The following is an 18,643-nucleotide window of genomic DNA, read 5'->3' on the forward strand; positions in this document are numbered from 1 at the left end:
TTCAGACCACCTGCAGGCTTGTGATTCTCTCCAGGACACACAGCAATCACCCACAGGAACAGGAAGGACACCGTGTGGTTTCACAGCAGAAATCAGGCTGCTGCATTTCCCATTGTGCTCCCTACCTTGCCACACAGGCTTCTGCAACTCAGGCTTTCCCGGCTTCAGTTCCCGCCTCACGGACCCCACAGGCAGCATCTCCCTTTGCATCATGCGCAGTCTTGAACACAGAAAAAGAATGGACATCTCTAAGAATTACAACACCACGTCCTCTCCTAGGCAGTAAACAGCATAGCCCTCACCTCTCCAAACACCTGCAAAAACGCATGTCAAACTCCCACACCTGTATTTCCAGTAGGTGTTCTCCCTGCTCTGCTGCATCATCCTTGTTTCCCAATACCGAGCCTTCATCTGCGGCAGAAAAACACACCCACCTTCAGTTGTGCCCGACTGTGCCGCAAACGAAGATGAGGAAAAGGAAAACACTTACCCAGTTAGCCAGAGCATTCCTCTCTTGAACTGCGATCTGAAAAAGCCAACACACCAGAAACCCATGTTCAGGGCTCTAAGGGCCACGACCATCACCTGCAGGGGGCGCCAAGGGGTCAGTGTGTTGGACACAACTTCGGTTACCTTGTGGTTGAAGCTGAGGTTAGACTCCTGCAGCTCTTCTCGCATTTCTTCCACTTCTCGTCTGTGAGGGGGGACAATTGTTTTCACCAGACAAAACCCAACACTGGGTGTGATTTTCAATCATCTGCCAATGTGGCCATCCTCCTCTTATCTGTCCCCTCATACAATTGATCCTGACACAGGAAACACTTCACCTGACTATAATTGGACTGTGGGATCAAAGCTGTTCTTACAGCCTTTCCTTCATCATTTTTCTTTGCCTGCAGGATCAAAACCGACAAAACTTCCTTACCCGTTTTCAATCCTTCCCTCAGTTATCAGATGACAAATGTCTTTTGCCATGAAGCTCTATTCTCCTTTAACTTCTATCCTCGCTATGGTTCCCAGGTTTGCAGAGACCAGCACCATCAGATGCCACTACCGGGCTTATGGGAAAGACTCATCCTAGGACAAACTGTTTTCCTCCAAACACCACCTCAAGGACGCTGGTATGGAGCTAGTTTCCACAGTCATGCCAACACTGGGGATCCGGATATGTTTAGTAACGTAATTGTTTTGTGCCTTATCTTTCTGTGTCAGTTAATTTGCTCTGGATACATCCTCTGAATTTTAGTGTATATTACTTAATTGAGTCCTCAAAATATACAGAGATTAACAATCCAGAGGGAGGGAGGAGTCAAGATGGTGGAGAAATAGCAGGCTGAGATGACATCAGGTAGCAGGAGATGAGCTAGATAGCTTATCAAACCATTCCAAACACCTACAGATCCAACAGGAGATCGAAGAGAATAAGAGCATCAATTTGAGAAACAGAATATCGACTACTTTCTGAAAGGTCGGACCCACGGAGAAGTGAATCCAAAGCGATGGGAAGATAGACCCCGTGGGGAGGGTCCGGCTCCTGACAAGCAACAGAGCACAAATCCAGGACTTTTAAAAGCGATGTGCACTGAGGGACGTCGCTCCAGAGGCTAAACCGGGCTGAAGCCCGTGCAGGGACGGCGTGGCCCCAGGTCCTGCAGGGTCACAGAAGGCCCGGGGGTGTCTGAGTGTCATAGAACATGCAAGTATTAGAGCGGGGAAGCCGGCAACAGAAAGAGAGCCAAGGAGTGACCTCTCAACTCAGCGTTACCTTGAACCGTAATCCATGGCACAGGATCTGGGGAAATCCCCCCAAAAGAGCTCAGCGATGTAAGGGTTTCGGAGACTCCAGGTGGAGCTGTGTGCCAGAGACAGAGACACTTGGTCACAGCCTGGGTGAAGTCTGAGCGCAGCCGGAGGCCAGGGAGAGGGAAATGATGAGTGCTTTTCCCTGAGGGCGCACTGAGGAGTGGGTCCCTGAGCTTTCGGCTCCTCCAGGACAGAGATTGGGAGGCCGCCACTTTCATTACTGATCTCTGGAACTCTACGGAAAGTGTTCAGGAAACAAAATCTCCTGAAAGCGACCCCAGCGGATTACTTAGCCTGGCCTCTGGAAAGGGTGGTGCAATTCTGCCTGGGGCAAAGAGACCTGCGAATCACTACAACAGTCCCCTCCCTGAGAAGATCAACAAGAAGTCCAGCCAAGACCAAGTTCACTTACCAAGGAGAACAGCGGAATACCAGAGGAGGCTAAAGCAAACCATGAATTCACGGCTTTCTCCTCATGATACTTTAGTCTTGCAAAGTTAATTTTTTTAACTTTACTTTTTTATCTTCAGCTAATTTTTTTTTAAACTTTTACCCTTTCTTCTTTTAACGTTTTTTTAAAACTAGTTTATCTTAACAATACTTTTCATTAAAATAATCTTTTTCAAACCTTCATTATTATTGTCACGTTATCCTTCATTGTATCTAACTTCAGTTTCTGTATACACATAGGGTTTTTTCTTCTAAAAAATTTGGGGTACAACTTCTTCTAATAGATGAAACTACACCCTAAATCTACCACCGGGCTTGTTCTACTCTCCAGCCTGAGCAATTCTTCTCCACTTTCTTTTTTTTATTCTCCCAACCAACTTACATGTCAACTCTTTCTTTAGAAATTAAAAAAAATTCTTTTCATCTTAATAGTCATATTCCGTCCTTCATTGTGCTTACTCTTATATATGTTTTCCATCCTTTAAAATTTTGGGAGGTAATTTCTTGTAAGAGACAAAAATACACCCCAAATTAAGTGAATGACCCTGTTCTAGTCACCAGACTAATATGTATATATATTTTTCTTTTTTATATTATTTCATTATTTGTATTCTTTTTTAAATTTTTTCCCTGAACCTCCTTTTTCCCCCTTTCTCTCCCACCATGATTTGGGTTCTCTTCTGATTTGGCTAAAGCACACTTTCCTGGGGTCTTTGCCACCCTTTTAGTATTTTATTTGCTCCTTCAAATATTCTTATCTGGACAAAGTGACAAGGCGGAAAAACTCACCACAAATAAAGAACAAGAGACAGTATCGAAGGCTAGGGACCTAATCAATACGGACATTGGTAATATGTCAGATCTAGAGTTCAAAATGACGATTCTCAAGGTTCTAGCCATGCTCTAAAAAGGCATGGGAGATATTAAAGAAACCCTACCTGGAGATATAAAAGCCCTTTCTGGATAAATAAAAGAACCACAGTTTAACCATGTTGAAATCCAAAAAGCTATTAAAGAGGTGCAATCAAAGATGGAGGCTCTTACTGCTAGGATAAATGAGGCAGAAGAAAGAATTAGTGATATAGAAGACCAAATAACAGAGAATAAAGAAGCTGAGCAAAAGAGAGACAAACAACTACAGGGCCACTTGGGGAGAATTCCAGAGATAAGTGATACCATAAGACAAAACAACATTAGAATAACTGGGATTCCAGAAGGAGAAGAAGAGAGAGCAGAGCAGAAGGTATATTGGAGAGAATTATTGGAGAGAATTTCCCTAATATGGCAAAGGGAGCAAGCATCAAAATCCAGGAGGTGTAGAGAACCCCCCTCGAAATCAATAAGAATAGGTCCACAACCCGCCATCTAATAGTAAAATTTACAAGTCTTAGCAACAAAGAGAAAATTCTGACAGCACCCCGGGACAAGAAGTCTGTAACATACAATGGTAAAAATATTAGATTGGCAGCAGAATTATCCAAAGAGACCTGGCAGGCCAGCAAGGACTGGCAAGATATATTCAGAGCAATAAATGAGAAAAATATGCAGCCAAGAATACTATATCCAGCTAGACTATCATTGAAAATAGAAGGAGAGGTAAAAACCTTCCAGGACAAACAAAATCTGAAAGAATTTGCAAACACCAAACCAGCTCTACAAAAAATATTGAAAGTGGTCCTCTAAGAAAAGAGAGAGCCTAAAAGTTGTAGATCAGAAAGGAACAGAGACAACATACAGTAACAGTCATCTTATAGGCAATACAAGGGCACTAAATTCATATCTCTCAATAGTTCCCCTGAATGTAAATGGGTTAAATACCCCAATCAAAAGACACAGGGTATCAGAATGGATAAAAAAAACAATACCCAACCATATGCTGCCTACAAGAAACTCATTTTAGACCCTAAGACACCTCCAGATTTAAAGTGAGGGTGTGGAAAACAATTTACCATGCTAATGAAAATCAGAAGAAAGCTGGGGTGGCAATCCTTCTATCAGATCAATTAGATTTTATGCCAAAGACTATAATAAAAGAGATGAGGAAGGACACTATATCATACTCAAAGGGTCTCTCCAACAAGAAGATCTAACAATTTTAAATATCTATGCCCCTAACATGGGAGCAGCCAACTATATAAACCAATTAATAACAAAATCAAAGAAACACATCAACAATAATTCAAGAAGAGTAGGGGACTTTAACACTCTCCTCACTGAAATGGACAGATCATGCAAGCGAAAGATGAACAAGGAAATAAAGGCCTTAAATGACACACTGGACCATCACAGATGTATTCAGAACATTCCATCCCAAAGCAACAATACATATTCTTCTCTAATGCACATGGAACATTCTCCAAAATAGATCACATCCTGGTTCACAGATCAGGTCTCAACCGGTATCAAAAGATTGGGATCATCCCCTGCATATTTTCAGACGACAATGCTCTGAAGCTAGAACTCAATCACAAGAGGAAAGTTGGAAGGAACTCAAATGACACAGAAAGGAAGCTAAAGAGCATCCTATTAAAGAATGGATGTCTCAACCAGGAAAATAAAGAAGAATTGAAAAAAAAATCATGGAAACAAATGACAATGAAAACACAATGGTTCAAAATCCGTGGGACACAGCAAAGGCAGTGCTGAGAGGAAAATATATAGCGATACAAGCCTTTCTCAAGAAATAAGAAAGGTCTCAAATACACAACCTAACCCTACACCTAAAGGGGCTGGAGAAAGAACACCAAAGAAAACCTAAACTCAGCAGGAGAAGAGAAATCATAAAGATCAGAGCAGAAATCAATGAAATAGAAACAAACAAACAGGGGCGCCTGGGTGGCTCAGTGGGTTGGGGCTCTGCCTTTGGCTCAGGTCATGATCCCAGGGTCCCGGGATCGAGCCCTGCATCGGGCTCTCTGCTCAGCAGGAAGCCTGCTTCCTTCTCCCTCTCTATGCCTGCCTCTCTGCCTACTGCTTACTTGTGATCTCTCTCTCTGTCAAATAAATACTTAAAATCTTTAAAAACAAACAAACAAACAAACAAACAAAACAATAGAACAAATCAATGAAACTAGGAGCTGGTTCTCTGAAAGAATTAATAAGATTGATAAACCCCTGGCCACACCTATCAAAGGAAAAGAAAAAGGACCCAAATTAATAAAATCACAAAAGAAAGAGGAGAGATCAAACCAACACCAAAGAAATACAAACAATTATAAGTACATATTATGAGCAACTCTTCGCCAACAAATCTGACAATCTGGAAGAAGTGGGTGCACTATCAGAGACAATATTATCTATCACAAGTGAGCCAGGAATAAATAGAAAACCTTAACAGACCCATAACCAGTAGGGAGATTGAAATAGTCATCAAAAATATCCAAACAAATAAAAGCCCAGGGCCAGATTGCTTCCCAGGGGAATTCTATCAAACATTTAAAGAAGAATTAATTCCTATTGTCCCGAAACTGTTCCAAAAAACTGAAATGGTAGGGAAACTTCCAAACTCGTTTTATGAGGCCTGCATCACCTTGATCCCCAAACCAGATAAGGATCCCATCAAAAAAGAGAATTACAGATCAATATCCTTGATGAACACAGACGCAAGAATCCTCACCAAAATACTAGCCAATAGGATCCAAGAGTACATTAAAACGATTATTCTCCACCACCAAGTGGGATTTATTCCAGGGCTGCAAGGTTGGTTCAACATCTGCAAATCAATTAATGTGATACAATACATTAAGAAAAGAACAAGAACCACATGATACTCTCAATAGATGCTGAGAAAGCATTTGACAAAGTACAGCATTCCTTCCTGATCAGAACACTTCAAAGTGTAGGGATAGAGGGCCCATATCTCAATATTATCATAGCCATCTATGGAAAACCCACTGCAAATATCATTCTCAATGGAGAAAAACTGAGAGCTTTTCCGCTAAGGCCAGGAACACGGCAGGGATGTCCATTATCACCACTGCTATTCAACATAGTACTAGAAGTCCACGCCTCAGCAATCAGACAACAAAAAGATATCAAAAACATCCAAATCAGCAAAAAAAAAAAAAAAAAAGTCAAACTCTCACTCTTTGCAGATGATATGATACTATATGTGGAAACCCCAAAAGACTTCACTCCAAATCTGCTAGAACTTGTACAGGAATTCAGTAAAGTGTCAGGATATAAAACCAATGCACAGAAATCAGTTGCATTGCTTTACACAACAACAAGACAAAAGGACGAAAATTAAGGAGTCAACCCCATTTACAACTGCACCCAAAACCATAAGATAATTAGGAATACAACTAAGCAAAGAGGCAAAGAAACTATACTAAGAAAACTCTAAAGCACTCATGAAAGAAATTGAGGAAGACACAAAGAAATGGAAAAAGGTTCCATGCACCTGGATTGGAAAAACAAATATTATGAAAATGTCTTTGCTATCTAAAGAAATTCACACATTTAATGCAATCCCTATCAAAATCCCATCCATTTTTTTCAAAGAAATGGAACAAATAATCCTAAAATTTATGTGGAACCAGAAAAAACCTCGAATAGCCAAAGCAATATTGAAAAAGAAAGCCAAAGTTGGTGGCATCACAACTCTGGAATTCAAGCTCTGCTTCAAAGCTGTCATCATCAAGACAGAAGGGTACTGGCACAAAAACTGACACATAGATCAATGGACCAGAAGAGAGAATCCAAAAATACACCCTCAACTCTATGGTCAACTAATCTTCAACAAAGCAGGAAAGAATGTCCAATGTCCAAAGACCGTCTCTTCAACAAATGGTGTTGGGGAAATTGGACAGCCACATGCATTAAAATGAAACTGGACCATTTCCTTACACTACACAGGAAAATAGACTAAAAATGGACGAAGGGCGTCAATGTGAGAAAGGAATCCATCAAAATCCTTGAGGAGAATACAGGCAACAACATCTTCGACCTCAACCACAGCAACTTCTTCCTAGAAACATCATCAAAAGGGAGGAAATCAAAGGCAAAAACAAACTATTGGAACTTCATCAAGACCAAAAGCTTCTGCACAGCAAAGGAAACAGTTAACAAAACCAAAAGACAACTGACAGAATGGGAGAAGATATTTGCAAACGACATATCAGATAAAGGGCTAGGATCCAAAATCTATAAAGAGCTTCGGAAACTCAACACCCAAAGAACAAATAATCCAATCAAGAAACGGCAGAGGACATGAACAGACATTTCTGCAAAGACATCCAGATGGCCAACAGACACATGAAAAATTGCTCCACATCACTCGGCATCAGGGAAATACAAATCAAAACCACAATGAGATACCACCTCACACTAGTCAGAATGGCTAAGATTAACAAGTCAGGAAATGACAGATGCTGGGGAGGATGCATAGAAAAAGGAACACTCTTACACTTTTGGTGGGAATGCAAGCTGGTGCAACCACTCTGGAAAACAGCATGGTGGTTTCTCAAAAAGCTGAAAATAGAGCTACCCTATGACCCAGCAATTGCACTACTGGCTATTTACCCTAATGATACAAACGTAGTGATCTGAAGGGCCACGTGTACCTGAATGTTTATAGCAGCAATGTCCACAATAGCCAAACTACGGAAAGGACCTAGATGTCCATCAACAAATGAGTGGATAAAGATGATGTGGTATATATATACAGTGGAATACTATGAAGCCATCAAAAGAAATATCTTGCCATTTGCGACGACGTGCATGGACCTAGAGGGAATTATCCTTATCGAAAGAAGTCGATCAGAGAAAGACAACTATCATATGGTCTCCCTGATATGAGGAAGTGGAGATGCAACGTGGGGGGTTGTGGGGTAGGAAAAGAATAAATGAAACAAGATGTCACAAAATAAACTGAGGGATGCTGGGGGGAAGGTTGTAGGGAGAGGATGGTGGGGTTATGGACACTGGGGAGGGTATGAGCTATGGTGAGTGCTGTGAAGTGTGTAAGCCTGGTGAATAACAGACCTGTACCCCTGGGGCTAAGAATTCATCATAGGTTTATAAGAAAATTAAAAATTTAAAAAAAATCCAAAGGGAACTTTTCAGGAGCCAATAGTATGTAGTGTCTGAACTTACCCGTACTTCTCCATTTCTTCTTCAGTTACTTTCAGATATTTATCGGCAGCTAACAGCTCATTCTTAGTTGCATTCAATTCATACAGTTTCTCTTCTAGCTTCCTAAGATGGGAGAGATATATACATTGTCCAGTAGCCACGGTCCTGAATTTTTGCCATTTATTCTTCCAGCACACTTGATGGCCTATGGTGGAATGTCCCCGCTAAAAGCACAGACTGACAACACAACAGGGAAATGAATGAAGGCCCCATTTAAGGTTGAAGAAACATCGAACTCTTGCTGCTGGCCAAGCTCCCTGCAATCGGGGCTGTCTTTTTACTTGTCTACTTTAATTCATTCACTATGTCACCAAATAATATTGCACTCTGTGCCCTCTTGGAATACGTCTTTGGTTTGAGAAGGTGAAGGCTCATTTCAATTCAAAGTGAAAAGCCAAGCCTGATGAGCTACACTCATTAGGATGAATAGGGGAACATCATTAGTCTCTGTGGGGAGCCCTGATCCTCAGACCAAGGCTGTGCCCCCACATTCAGCCCAAAGGAACTTCCAGAATATGGCTTCACTGGTATGGAAACTCACTCCCACACATCTCTAGGCTTTAGATGTACAACCCCTGGCCCCTCGTGAAAGATCCTGGAATAGGAAAAGGCCAATCTTAGTGCCGAAAATATGTCCTTAAATAATCCATGTGAACTGTCACATACTCAGGGTGTTATCACAGTGGAACATAGTTCAGATGTAAATCTGTCAACTCCAATGACTCTACCTTTATTAAAAAAAAAGATTTTATTTATTTATTTGACAGAGAGAGATCTCAAGTATGCAGAGAGGTAGGCAGAGCGGGGGGGAGCAGGCTGCCCACTGAGCAAAGAGCCCAATGCAGGGCTCCATCCCAGGGGGACCATGAACTCAGCCGAAAGCAGAGGCTCTAACCTACTGAACCACCCAGGCGCCCCAAGTAAACCTTCTTGACCAAGACCAACTTCATGGATGGTGAAGGCAGCAAATGGTGATGCTTAGAAAGGTTGGTCTGCTGGGCTGCCCTCAACTCTTTTGTTCATGGTGTTCATTCACAAGGTTTCAACAGGACACTTGTCAAGAATCTCATGCAGAAAGACTTAGGGACAGACAAAAGCTCTAGAAAGAGAAGGACAGGAGCATCTGCTTTTGGTCTCTCAACCATCCTTCAGCAAATGTCTTCTGGAGCGGCAGTCAGTGTGCGGCTCAGGGATATGGTGTTGAAGAGAGAAAGGTGGTCAGGACACTGGACCTGCCCCAAGAAGGTCCTGAAGTATGTAAATTAAAAGTAAGACTCCTTTCTTTGCCTGAATTGTGTTCTAACAGCAGAAATAAAAGTAATGAAATATTATTATTATTATTATTAAAATTATTATTATTTCAAAGATTGATTTGAGAGAAGGAAAGAGTGAGGGGAGTGGGTCTTTACCAATGAACAGAACCCAAGTGCCTATGAGAGAGAGTGGCCCCCACCACCGATGTGGGACGGAATAACACAAAGCTGATTCCCCAGGGTAGACAGGGAACAGTTTTGCTTTTCCACATGAATGAGGGACTCCAACGTCCTTATCTCCTCCTGAGAAATAAAAGGACACACTGGACAAGAGAGAAAACTTGTGACTGAATGCACCCAATTTCTAAAGAGCACATGAAGAAACATGATAATCAGATGGAGAAGAAGGAAGCCTAGGAGAAAGCCAGCCTGGCAGTGAGAGCGTTTCCGGAGGACACATCAGTGAATTCTAGAACAGGCGAGTGAATACAAAGTAAATGAACAAGCAACCTTTTGGGGACAGGTTGGAATTCAACAAGCGAAGCTCTCGTCCAGCCAGCAAAGATGAGACTTAATGAAACTGCAGGCTTTGGTTGGGATCCAAGAGACATACACCTAGAAAATCGTGTGGAGGGGCACCAGGATGGCTCAGTAATTATCTGCTTAAAAGTATTTGGTACAGGTCATGATCCCAGGGTCCTGCAACAGAGCCCCACACTGGACTCCCTGTTCGGTGGGAAGCCTGCTTCTCCCTCTTGCACTCCCCCTGCTTGTGTTCTCTCGCGCGCGGTGTCTCTTTCTGTCAAATAGATAAATAAAATCTCTTTAAAAAAGAAAGAAAGAAAGAAAGAAAGAGAAAAGAAAATCAGGTGGACAGGAAATACCCTGGCCTTCTAAGGTATTGGGCTGCAGCGAATGATCTCAGTTGTACACCAGATAAAGGGACCCAGTATTGCTGGAGCCCCAGCACACTTTCCACAAAGAAACTTTCCCTGTTTCTGCAGGAAGAGAATTCCATTTTTCTCTGCACATTCTGGACCCAAGTCTCATACTGAACAAGGAATGGACCTAATGCAGGAGTGGTCAGAGCACGTGATGAGAGTTAAAATGAAAGGACAATGTAGACTGATCCAGAGGGGATCCACGTATCAAAGTGATTAATGCTGGTACCTTCCCTCTTCTTCCCCAATGAATCACACAATAACATGTGGCAAGTCATTAGAACAGAAAGAAAAATTCAGGTTACACAAATCAAGACAGGAAGGGCAGGCACAATTCTACAGAATGCATTTGGCAAAAGTACACAAAGATCCAATTCCAGAAGATCTAAATACTTGCTGCCACGAAAATTCATACAACAATATCTATGACAAGACAGCAATAGCTTACTTTTCTGCAGTCAGTTTTCGGTTTTCAGAGAACTCCACCACCATATCCAATTTTTTCTTTAGCAGGTTCAATTCTGCTTCTTTAGCTGTCTTCTGATAGCTCAGGCCATTACACTGGTCTTCCAGGAATGTTTTCCTTTCTGTAAAGGATGAGTTTAATTTTCTATGTTTGTGCCATGACCTGAGAACTTGGTTTCAATGGGGAAAGGAGAAGGGCAAGGCCGTGAAGGCAGAAAGGCATTCTCTCCCTGCCCGATGCAAACTCATTGCCACCATATGGAGATTTCATCCCCCCAAACAAGGTACCTTTAAGTTCTTGGTTTTTTGATTTCAAGGCTCTCAGCTCTTGATCCGCCAGTGCATCTTGGGCCTTTAAGACAGATTTGAGAAAAGACATATGAGGGCACCTAACAGGACAGGATCATGGAGGGCAACAAAGAAAGCCCTTGAGGCATAAAAGGAATAAGGGGCACGTAAAGAAACTAGTTCATGTCAAAAAAACGCACAAATGGCTTTCTTAGAGGAACTGATATAAAATAATATTCTACTATACAAATTGGGCTTGCTATCATCCTTCACTGCTCACGTATTTTGTGGGATTTTCTACGTAACTTGGAGGGCAGCGCTGAATGATGTGATGATTACCCAGCTGTGAAATAAACCATACTTCCTAGGCCTTGAAATTGCAAATCTCATCGGGGTGGTCCTAAGTGAAATCACAGCTCACGGTTCAGTAGTAGTTGCTGTTCCCAGACGCCCACGCTCTACTGCGCAAACAGCACACGAGTACACTGCACTCACCTCACCCAATGAACCGAAAGCCTCCCAAGCCACATTATAGTACAACTAACACCTAACTTTTACCACATCCACATTCTTGATATTCTTTTCTCTCTGAGCTTGTAAGAGAGCCTGTTTACAATGAAGGGAGTCCTTCAAATTTTCATTAATCTCTTCCACCTTTTTGATGTTCTCCTTCAAGAAAACATATTGAATGAGTAACAATGATTCATTCCTTGGGGCACCTGGGTTGCACCTGGGTGGCCCAGTCTGTGGAGTGTCTGACTCCTGCTTTCGTTTGCCTCAAGTCCTGATCTCAGGGTCATGGGACTGATCCCCGCATCAGGCGAAACACTCGGCACGGTGTCTGCTTGGCATTCTCTCTCTGTCTCCTTCAGACCCCCTCCCCTCACTCTTTCCTTCTCTCAAATCAATCTTTGAAATAATAATAATAATATTTTATTACTTTTATTTCTGCTGTTAGAACACAATTCAGGCAAAGAAAGGAGTCTTACTTTTAATTTACGTACTCCAGCAAGGGAACGCTCATGTTCTCTCTTCGTTTCTGCTTGCTTCTTTGCTTCCCTGGCCTATAAAAAATATGAAAAAGAATCAGAAGTCCAAAATAGCATGTTAAAGAAACCTATATTTGTGACTCCTTTCACAAAGAAGGAGGCAGTACTCTACGTTTGTGAAGCTTCTCTTACTCAAGGAACATTTCTGGGTTGCATGATATAGATCGATAGAATGAACTACCAGAGGGTAAGTAACCAATATGAAATCACAAAAAAATATTTGAACATACCCTCTCCTCCCAACTCGCTATGTTTTTTTCAAGATCCCTGTTTTCATTTTTAAGGTTATTAATCTTCATCTTGATTTGGTCTAAAGTAACTGAAAGGAGAAAAAAGAATTTTAAGATAATTAGCAAAAACAGCGACATTGAATAATCCCAATATATTAGCACCAGAGTACATTCTCTGACACTTGGGTGTCACTAACTTGCTAGCATTCCCATTGTGCCTGAAGGAAGCATGTTGTAGCAGCATTTGAAACCTAAGACATTCTATATCAGTGAGATTCCTACTTAAAATGTTTTTCAAACATAGAAAAAGAAACAATCGAATGCTTTCTCATTTTTCTCCCAACTGTAAGCACCATTCTTGGAAAATTCAAACCTTGCATATGCCAATGTCATCGCCAGAGATGTGACCGAAAAATCAAGCATCCTAGCAACTAACATCTCTCTCCTCCAGTGATTCAGATACAAAAGCAGGTCCCTGCAAACAACCCATAATGAGCAAAACTATACTTTGTTCCTGCTCAGTGGAACGTCCACTTCCAGGTCCTACTTGGAATTCCACACAAGGAAAGCTCAAGATATCAGGTGAGTGACAACTCACAGGCCTTCAGAAACTTTCTGCTGCTCCCAGATCGCCTTTCATGGACCCCAGGCTGGGGGCTCTGGAGGACAAGATCTCTGCTATAAACACACTTGGGTACAATCTCCACATTACAGACAGTCTTTGGAGGCCCTGGATAATGCACAAGCCTGAGAAGACAAGCTTTTTTCATCACAACAGGAGAATGTTACCCTCCACCCTTAAAGGAAAACAACACTCGTGAGGAGACTGATGGCAGCTGCATAACACCTGTAAGGTCTAGAACACAACTCCTCTAAGAGCCACTTAATTTTCTCATCGTGGGGCACCTCGGTGGCTCAGTTGGTTAAGGGTCTGCCTTCTGCTGGAATCAGGATCCTGGGTCCTGGGATCACATCCCACATCCAACTCTCTGCTCAGCAAGGACCTGCTTCTCCCTCTCTGTCTGCCTCCCACTCTGCCTCCTTGTGCTCTCTCTCTCTATATATATCAAGTGAATAAACAGAATCTCTTAAAAAAATAATTCTCTCATCTTGCCTCAAAGTGCAAACTTCTCTTCTCCTGACGCACTGTGAGCACTCTCCTGCTCTGAGACCTCTCTTCTCACCAGTACCACTTCCACACTCACAACAACGAACAACGACATTCAATGGTTTCCTAAGTGCCAGGTGGCCACCCAGGCCGTCAACAGCCAGCACCATGGAATCACCACAATCCACGATCCCCACACACTATCCATTATCCCCGCTGGCACAGGCTCTATTCCATTCATTCTCCCCTGGTAGGCAACGACCCCTCCACTTCAGACTTAAAACCACAGTTTACTTCTCTCCTGTAACACACGCTCTGCATGGCAATATCTGCCTTCTTCCCTACGTGTAGCCGGTTTGCTAGACTCAGAGAGTTTTCTCCTCTTGACATTTCACCAAGAGCTGGCTCATGGTGAAGTACTCACTCCAGACCTCACGCTGTCATCATCACTTGCCTCCTAAACATGTCTCTGCAAAATTACACCTTGTATTCTCCCTAGTCCCACGAAGATTTCCTTCTCCTGGTCTCTTAGAGATGGCAACTCCCTCCACACTGTCACTTAGACTCCACATGGGGAAGAGAAGCATTTTCAAGACTTAAGTCAGTGAGACATCAGAAGTCACCATATTTATCCCTCATCAAATTAAACACACATCAAATACGGGTACTGAGAATTTTTGGCAAAGAAAACTGAAGCCCCAAATCTTACCTTCGTATTGTCGAGGCTTTATCTAAGAGAGGAAGAAACAAAGATAAGCTGGATGACAAAACATATTATGAATAATAATCTATAGTACAGATAGTACCACAATTATAATCCGAAGATATGACAACAATCACTTTGCTTAGCAGCATGAATTCACAGGATTAAAAAGGAAGATAAAATTAGAATTTCTGATGAAGTCATCATGGCTCACAATCAATTTATGATAAAGAGCACAAGTGTGTTTAACTTATTTTTGCCCCCAAATTCTATTCACATAGTAGTCAATGAATGTTCAACCTATTCAATTTTGACAAGGGATCATGCAGACATTGAAAATATATCCATTAATTCATTATTTCCCTAGCTTTTTTTTATGTTAGTCACCACACAGTCTGTCATTAGTTTTTGTTTTCTTGTTTTTTTTTAAATTTATATTTTATTTATTTTCAGCCTAACAGTATTCTTTGTTTCTGTACCACACCCAGTGCTCCATGCAATCCATGCCCTCTCTAATACCCACCACCTGCTTTCCCCAACCTCCCAATCCCAAGACTTAAAACCCCTCAGATTGTTTTTCAGAGGCCATAATCTCTCATAGTTCACCTCCCCTTCCAATTTCCCCCAACTCCCTTCTCCTAACTCCCCATGTCCACCATGCTCCACCAATAAGTGAAACCATATGATAACTGACTCTGTTTGTTGCCTTATTTCACTCAGCATAATCTCCTCCAGTCCCATCCATGTTGCTAAAAAAGCTGGGTATTTGTCCATTCTGATGGAGGCATAATACTCCATAGTGTATATGGACCACATCTTCCTTATCCATTCGTCCGTTGAAGGGCATCTTGGTTCTTTCCACAGTTTGGCAACCGTGGCCATTGCTGCTATAAACACTGGGGTACAGATGGCCCTTCTTATCACATCTGTATCTTTGGGGTAAATACCCAGTAGTGCAATGGCAGCTCATAGAGAAGCTCTATTTTTAATTTCTTAAGGAATGTCCACACTGTTCTCTAATGAGGCTGCACCAACTTGCATTCTCACCAACAATGGAAGAGGTTTCCCCTTTCTCCACATCCCCTCCAACACATATTGCTTCCCGTTTGGTTAATTTTGGCCATATCTCAATGTGGTTTTAATTTGAATCTCCCTGAGGGCTAGTGATGATGAACAATTTTTCATGTGTCTGATAGCCATTTGTATGACTTCATTGGAGAAGTGTATGTTCATACCTTCTGCCCATTTTTTGATATGATTATCTATTTTGTGTGTGTTGAGTTTGAGGTGTTCTTTGTAGATCCTGGATATCAACCTTTTGTCTGTACTGTCATTTGCGAATATCCTCTTCCATTCCGTGTGTTGTCTCTATGTTTTATTGACTGTTTCCTTTGCTGTGCAGAAGCTTTTGATTTTGCTGAAGTCCCAAGTTTATTTTGGCTTTTGTTTCCTTTGCCTTTGAGGACATATCTTGAAAGGAGTTGCTGTGGCTGATATCGAAGAGATTACTGCCTATGTTCTCTTCTAGGATTCGGATGGATTCCTGTCTCACGTTGCCATCATTTATCCATTTTGAGTTTATATTTGTGTATGGCATAAGAGAATGGTCGAGTTTCATTCTTCTACATATAGCTGCCCAGTTTTCCCAGCACCATTTATTGAAGAGACTGTCTTTTTTCCACCGTATATTTTTTCCTGCTTTGTCAAAGATTATTTGCCCATAGAGTTGAGGGTCAATATCTGGGCTCTCTACTCTGTTTCACTGGTCTATGTGTCTGTTTGTATGCCAGTACCATGCTGTCTTGGTGATCACAGCTTTGTAGTAAAGCTTGAAATCAGGTAACGTGATACTCCCCCATTTTATTTTTGTTTTTCAACATTTCCTTAGCGATTCGGGGTCTCTTCTGATTCCATATAAATTTTTGGATTATTTGCTCCAGGTATTTGAAGAATACTGGTGAAATTTTGATTGGAATGGCATTAAAAGTATAGACATTTTAACAATGTTTATTCTTCTGATCCAAGAGCATGGAATGGTCTTCCATCTTTTTGTGTCTTCTTCAATTTCCTTCTTGAGTGTTCTGTAGTTCTCGAGTACAGATCCTTTACTCCTTTGATTAGGTTTATTCCCAGTATCTTATGGTTCTTCGTGATATTGTAGATAGAATCAGTTCTCTAATTTCCCTTTCTGTATTTTCATTGTTAGTGTATAAGAAATCCTCTGATTTCTGTACATTGACTTTGTATCCTGCCACATTAGTGAATGGCTGTATGAGTTCTAGTAGTTTGGGGGTGGGGTCTTTTGGGTTTTCCATATAAAGAATTATGTAATCTGCAAAGAGAGAGAGTTTGACTTCTTTATTACCAATTTGGATACCTTTTATTTCCCTTTTGTCTGATTGCTGTTGCTAGGACTTCTAATACCATGTTGAACAAGAGTGGCGAGAGTGGACATCCTTGTCGTGTTCCTGATCTCAACAGGAAGGCTGCAAGCTTTTTCCCATTGAGGATTATATTTGCTGTGGGTCTTTCATAGATAGATTTGATGGAGTTCAGGAATGTTCTTTGTATCCCTATACTTTGAAGCGTTTTAATGCATCGGATGCTGGATTTTGTCAAATGCTTTTTCTGCATCGATTGAGAGGACCATGTGGTTCTTCTCTCTTCTCATACTAATTTATTCTATCACATTGATTGATTTGCAAATGTTGAATCATCCTTGTAGCCAAGGGATGAATCCCACCTGGTCATGGTGGATAATCTTTTTAATAAGCTGTTGGATCCTGTTTGCTAAGATCTTGTTGAGAAGATCTTAGCAACAGTGATATTGATTCATCAGTGATATTGATCTGAAATTCTCCTTTTTGGTAGCGTCTTTGCCTGGTTTGGGAATCAGGGTAATGCTGGCTTCATAGAAAGAATCTGGGAGTTTTCCTTCTGCTTCAATTGTTTGAAACAGTTTCAGGAGAATAGGTGTTATTTCTTCTTTGAAAGTTTGGTAGATTTCCCCTGGGAATCCGTCAGGACCTGGACTCTTGTTTTGGGGAGATTTTTGATCACTGCTCCAATCTCATTACTAGACATCGGCCTATTCCGGTTGTTGAATTCTTCCTGGTTCCATTTTGGGAGTTTATAGTTTTCCAGGAATGCATCCATTTCATCTAGGTTGCTAAGCTTATTGGCATATAAACTGTTGGTAATAACTTCTGATGATTGGTTCTACTGCCTTGGTGTTTATTGTGATCTCTCCCTTTTCATTCATAATTTTATGAATTTCGGCTTTCTCTCTTTTCTTTTGGATTAGTGTGACCAATGGTTTATCGATCTTATTGATTCTTCCAAAAACCAGGTTCTAGTTTCATTGATACGTTCTACTGTATCTCTGGTTTCTACCTCATTGATCTCAGCTCTAATCTTGATGATTTGCATTCTTATGTGTGGAGTTGGTTTGATTTGTTGTTGATTCTTCAGTTCTTTAAGGTGTAGAGCCAGCTGCTGTGTTCTGAAGTTTTCAATTTTTTTGATGGAGACTTGGGTGGATATGTATTTCCCCCTTAGGACCACCTTTGCTGTATCCCATAGGTTTTGGACCAAAGTGTCTTCATTCTCATTCGTTTCCATGAATTGTTTCAGTTTTTCTTTGATCTCCTGGTTGATCCAAGCATTCTTAAGCAAGGTGGTCTTTAGCTTCCAGTTATCTGAGTTCCTTCGGAACTTTTCCTTGTGATTGAGCTCCAGTTTCAAAGCATTGTGACCTGAGAATATGCAGGGAATCATCTCAGTCTTTTGGTATCAGTTGAGTCCTGATTTGTGACCCAGTATGTGGTTTATTCTTGAGAAGGTTCCATGTGCACTTGAGGAGAATGAGTATTCTGTTGTTTTAGGGTGGAATGTTGTGTATATATCTATGAGGTCCATCTGGTCCAATGTGTCATTCAATGCTCTTGTTTCTTTATTGATTTTCTGTTTCGATTATCTATTTCTGAGAGAGGCGTGTTAAGATCTCCTACTCTTAATGTATTCATATCAGTATGACTCTTTATCTTGATTAACAGTTTTCCTGTGAAATTGGCTGCTCCCATATTGGGGGCATAGATATTTACAATTGTTAGATCATCTTGGTGGTTAGTTCCTTTAAGGATTATGTAGTGTCCTTATGTATCTCTGACTACAGTCTTTAGTTTAAAATCTCATTTATCTGATATGAGAATTGCTACC

General features: G+C 41.3%; 2 protein-coding genes and 1 long non-coding RNA gene across 6 annotated transcripts in view; all 3 read right to left on the reverse strand.

Moving 5' to 3' along the window:
- The window catches only part of LOC309854488 (uncharacterized protein), a 59,535-nt gene extending 59,129 nt beyond the window's left edge, over positions 1–406 (reverse strand). For all 4 annotated transcript variants that reach the window (XM_082713757.1, XM_082713758.1, XM_082713756.1 and 1 more), the window contains exons 1-2: positions 344–406; positions 126–220 (exon numbers count right to left, since the gene is read on the reverse strand). In XM_082713757.1, coding sequence (XP_082569883.1) covers positions 126–220; positions 344–384 — 136 coding nt within the window. In that variant the 5' untranslated portion in view covers positions 385–406. The remainder of the gene's footprint in view (positions 1–125; positions 221–343) is intronic.
- Positions 407–436: 30 nt separating this feature from the next.
- On the reverse strand, positions 437–11,106 carry LOC309854631 (transport and Golgi organization protein 1 homolog; the record flags this gene model as incomplete). The annotated part of the gene is made up of 4 exons (XM_082713986.1): positions 11,031–11,106; positions 8,350–8,451; positions 634–694; positions 437–526 (listed from the first exon to the last, which is right to left on the reverse strand). Exons 1-4 carry the CDS (start codon positions 11,072–11,074, stop codon positions 437–439), a joined length of 297 nt encoding a protein of 98 aa, XP_082570112.1. The 5' UTR covers positions 11,075–11,106.
- Positions 11,107–11,137: 31 nt separating this feature from the next.
- On the reverse strand, positions 11,138–12,667 carry LOC309854784. The gene is made up of 4 exons (XR_014306429.1): positions 12,615–12,667; positions 12,325–12,399; positions 11,336–11,399; positions 11,138–11,169 (listed from the first exon to the last, which is right to left on the reverse strand). It is a non-coding gene; the product is annotated as an uncharacterized lncRNA (long non-coding RNA).
- Positions 12,668–18,643: the final 5,976 nt, after the last annotated feature.

Source organism: Mustela nivalis, assembly GCF_964662115.1.
Source record: "Mustela nivalis genome assembly, chromosome: 19".
Lineage (NCBI taxonomy): Eukaryota > Metazoa > Chordata > Mammalia > Carnivora > Mustelidae > Mustela > Mustela nivalis.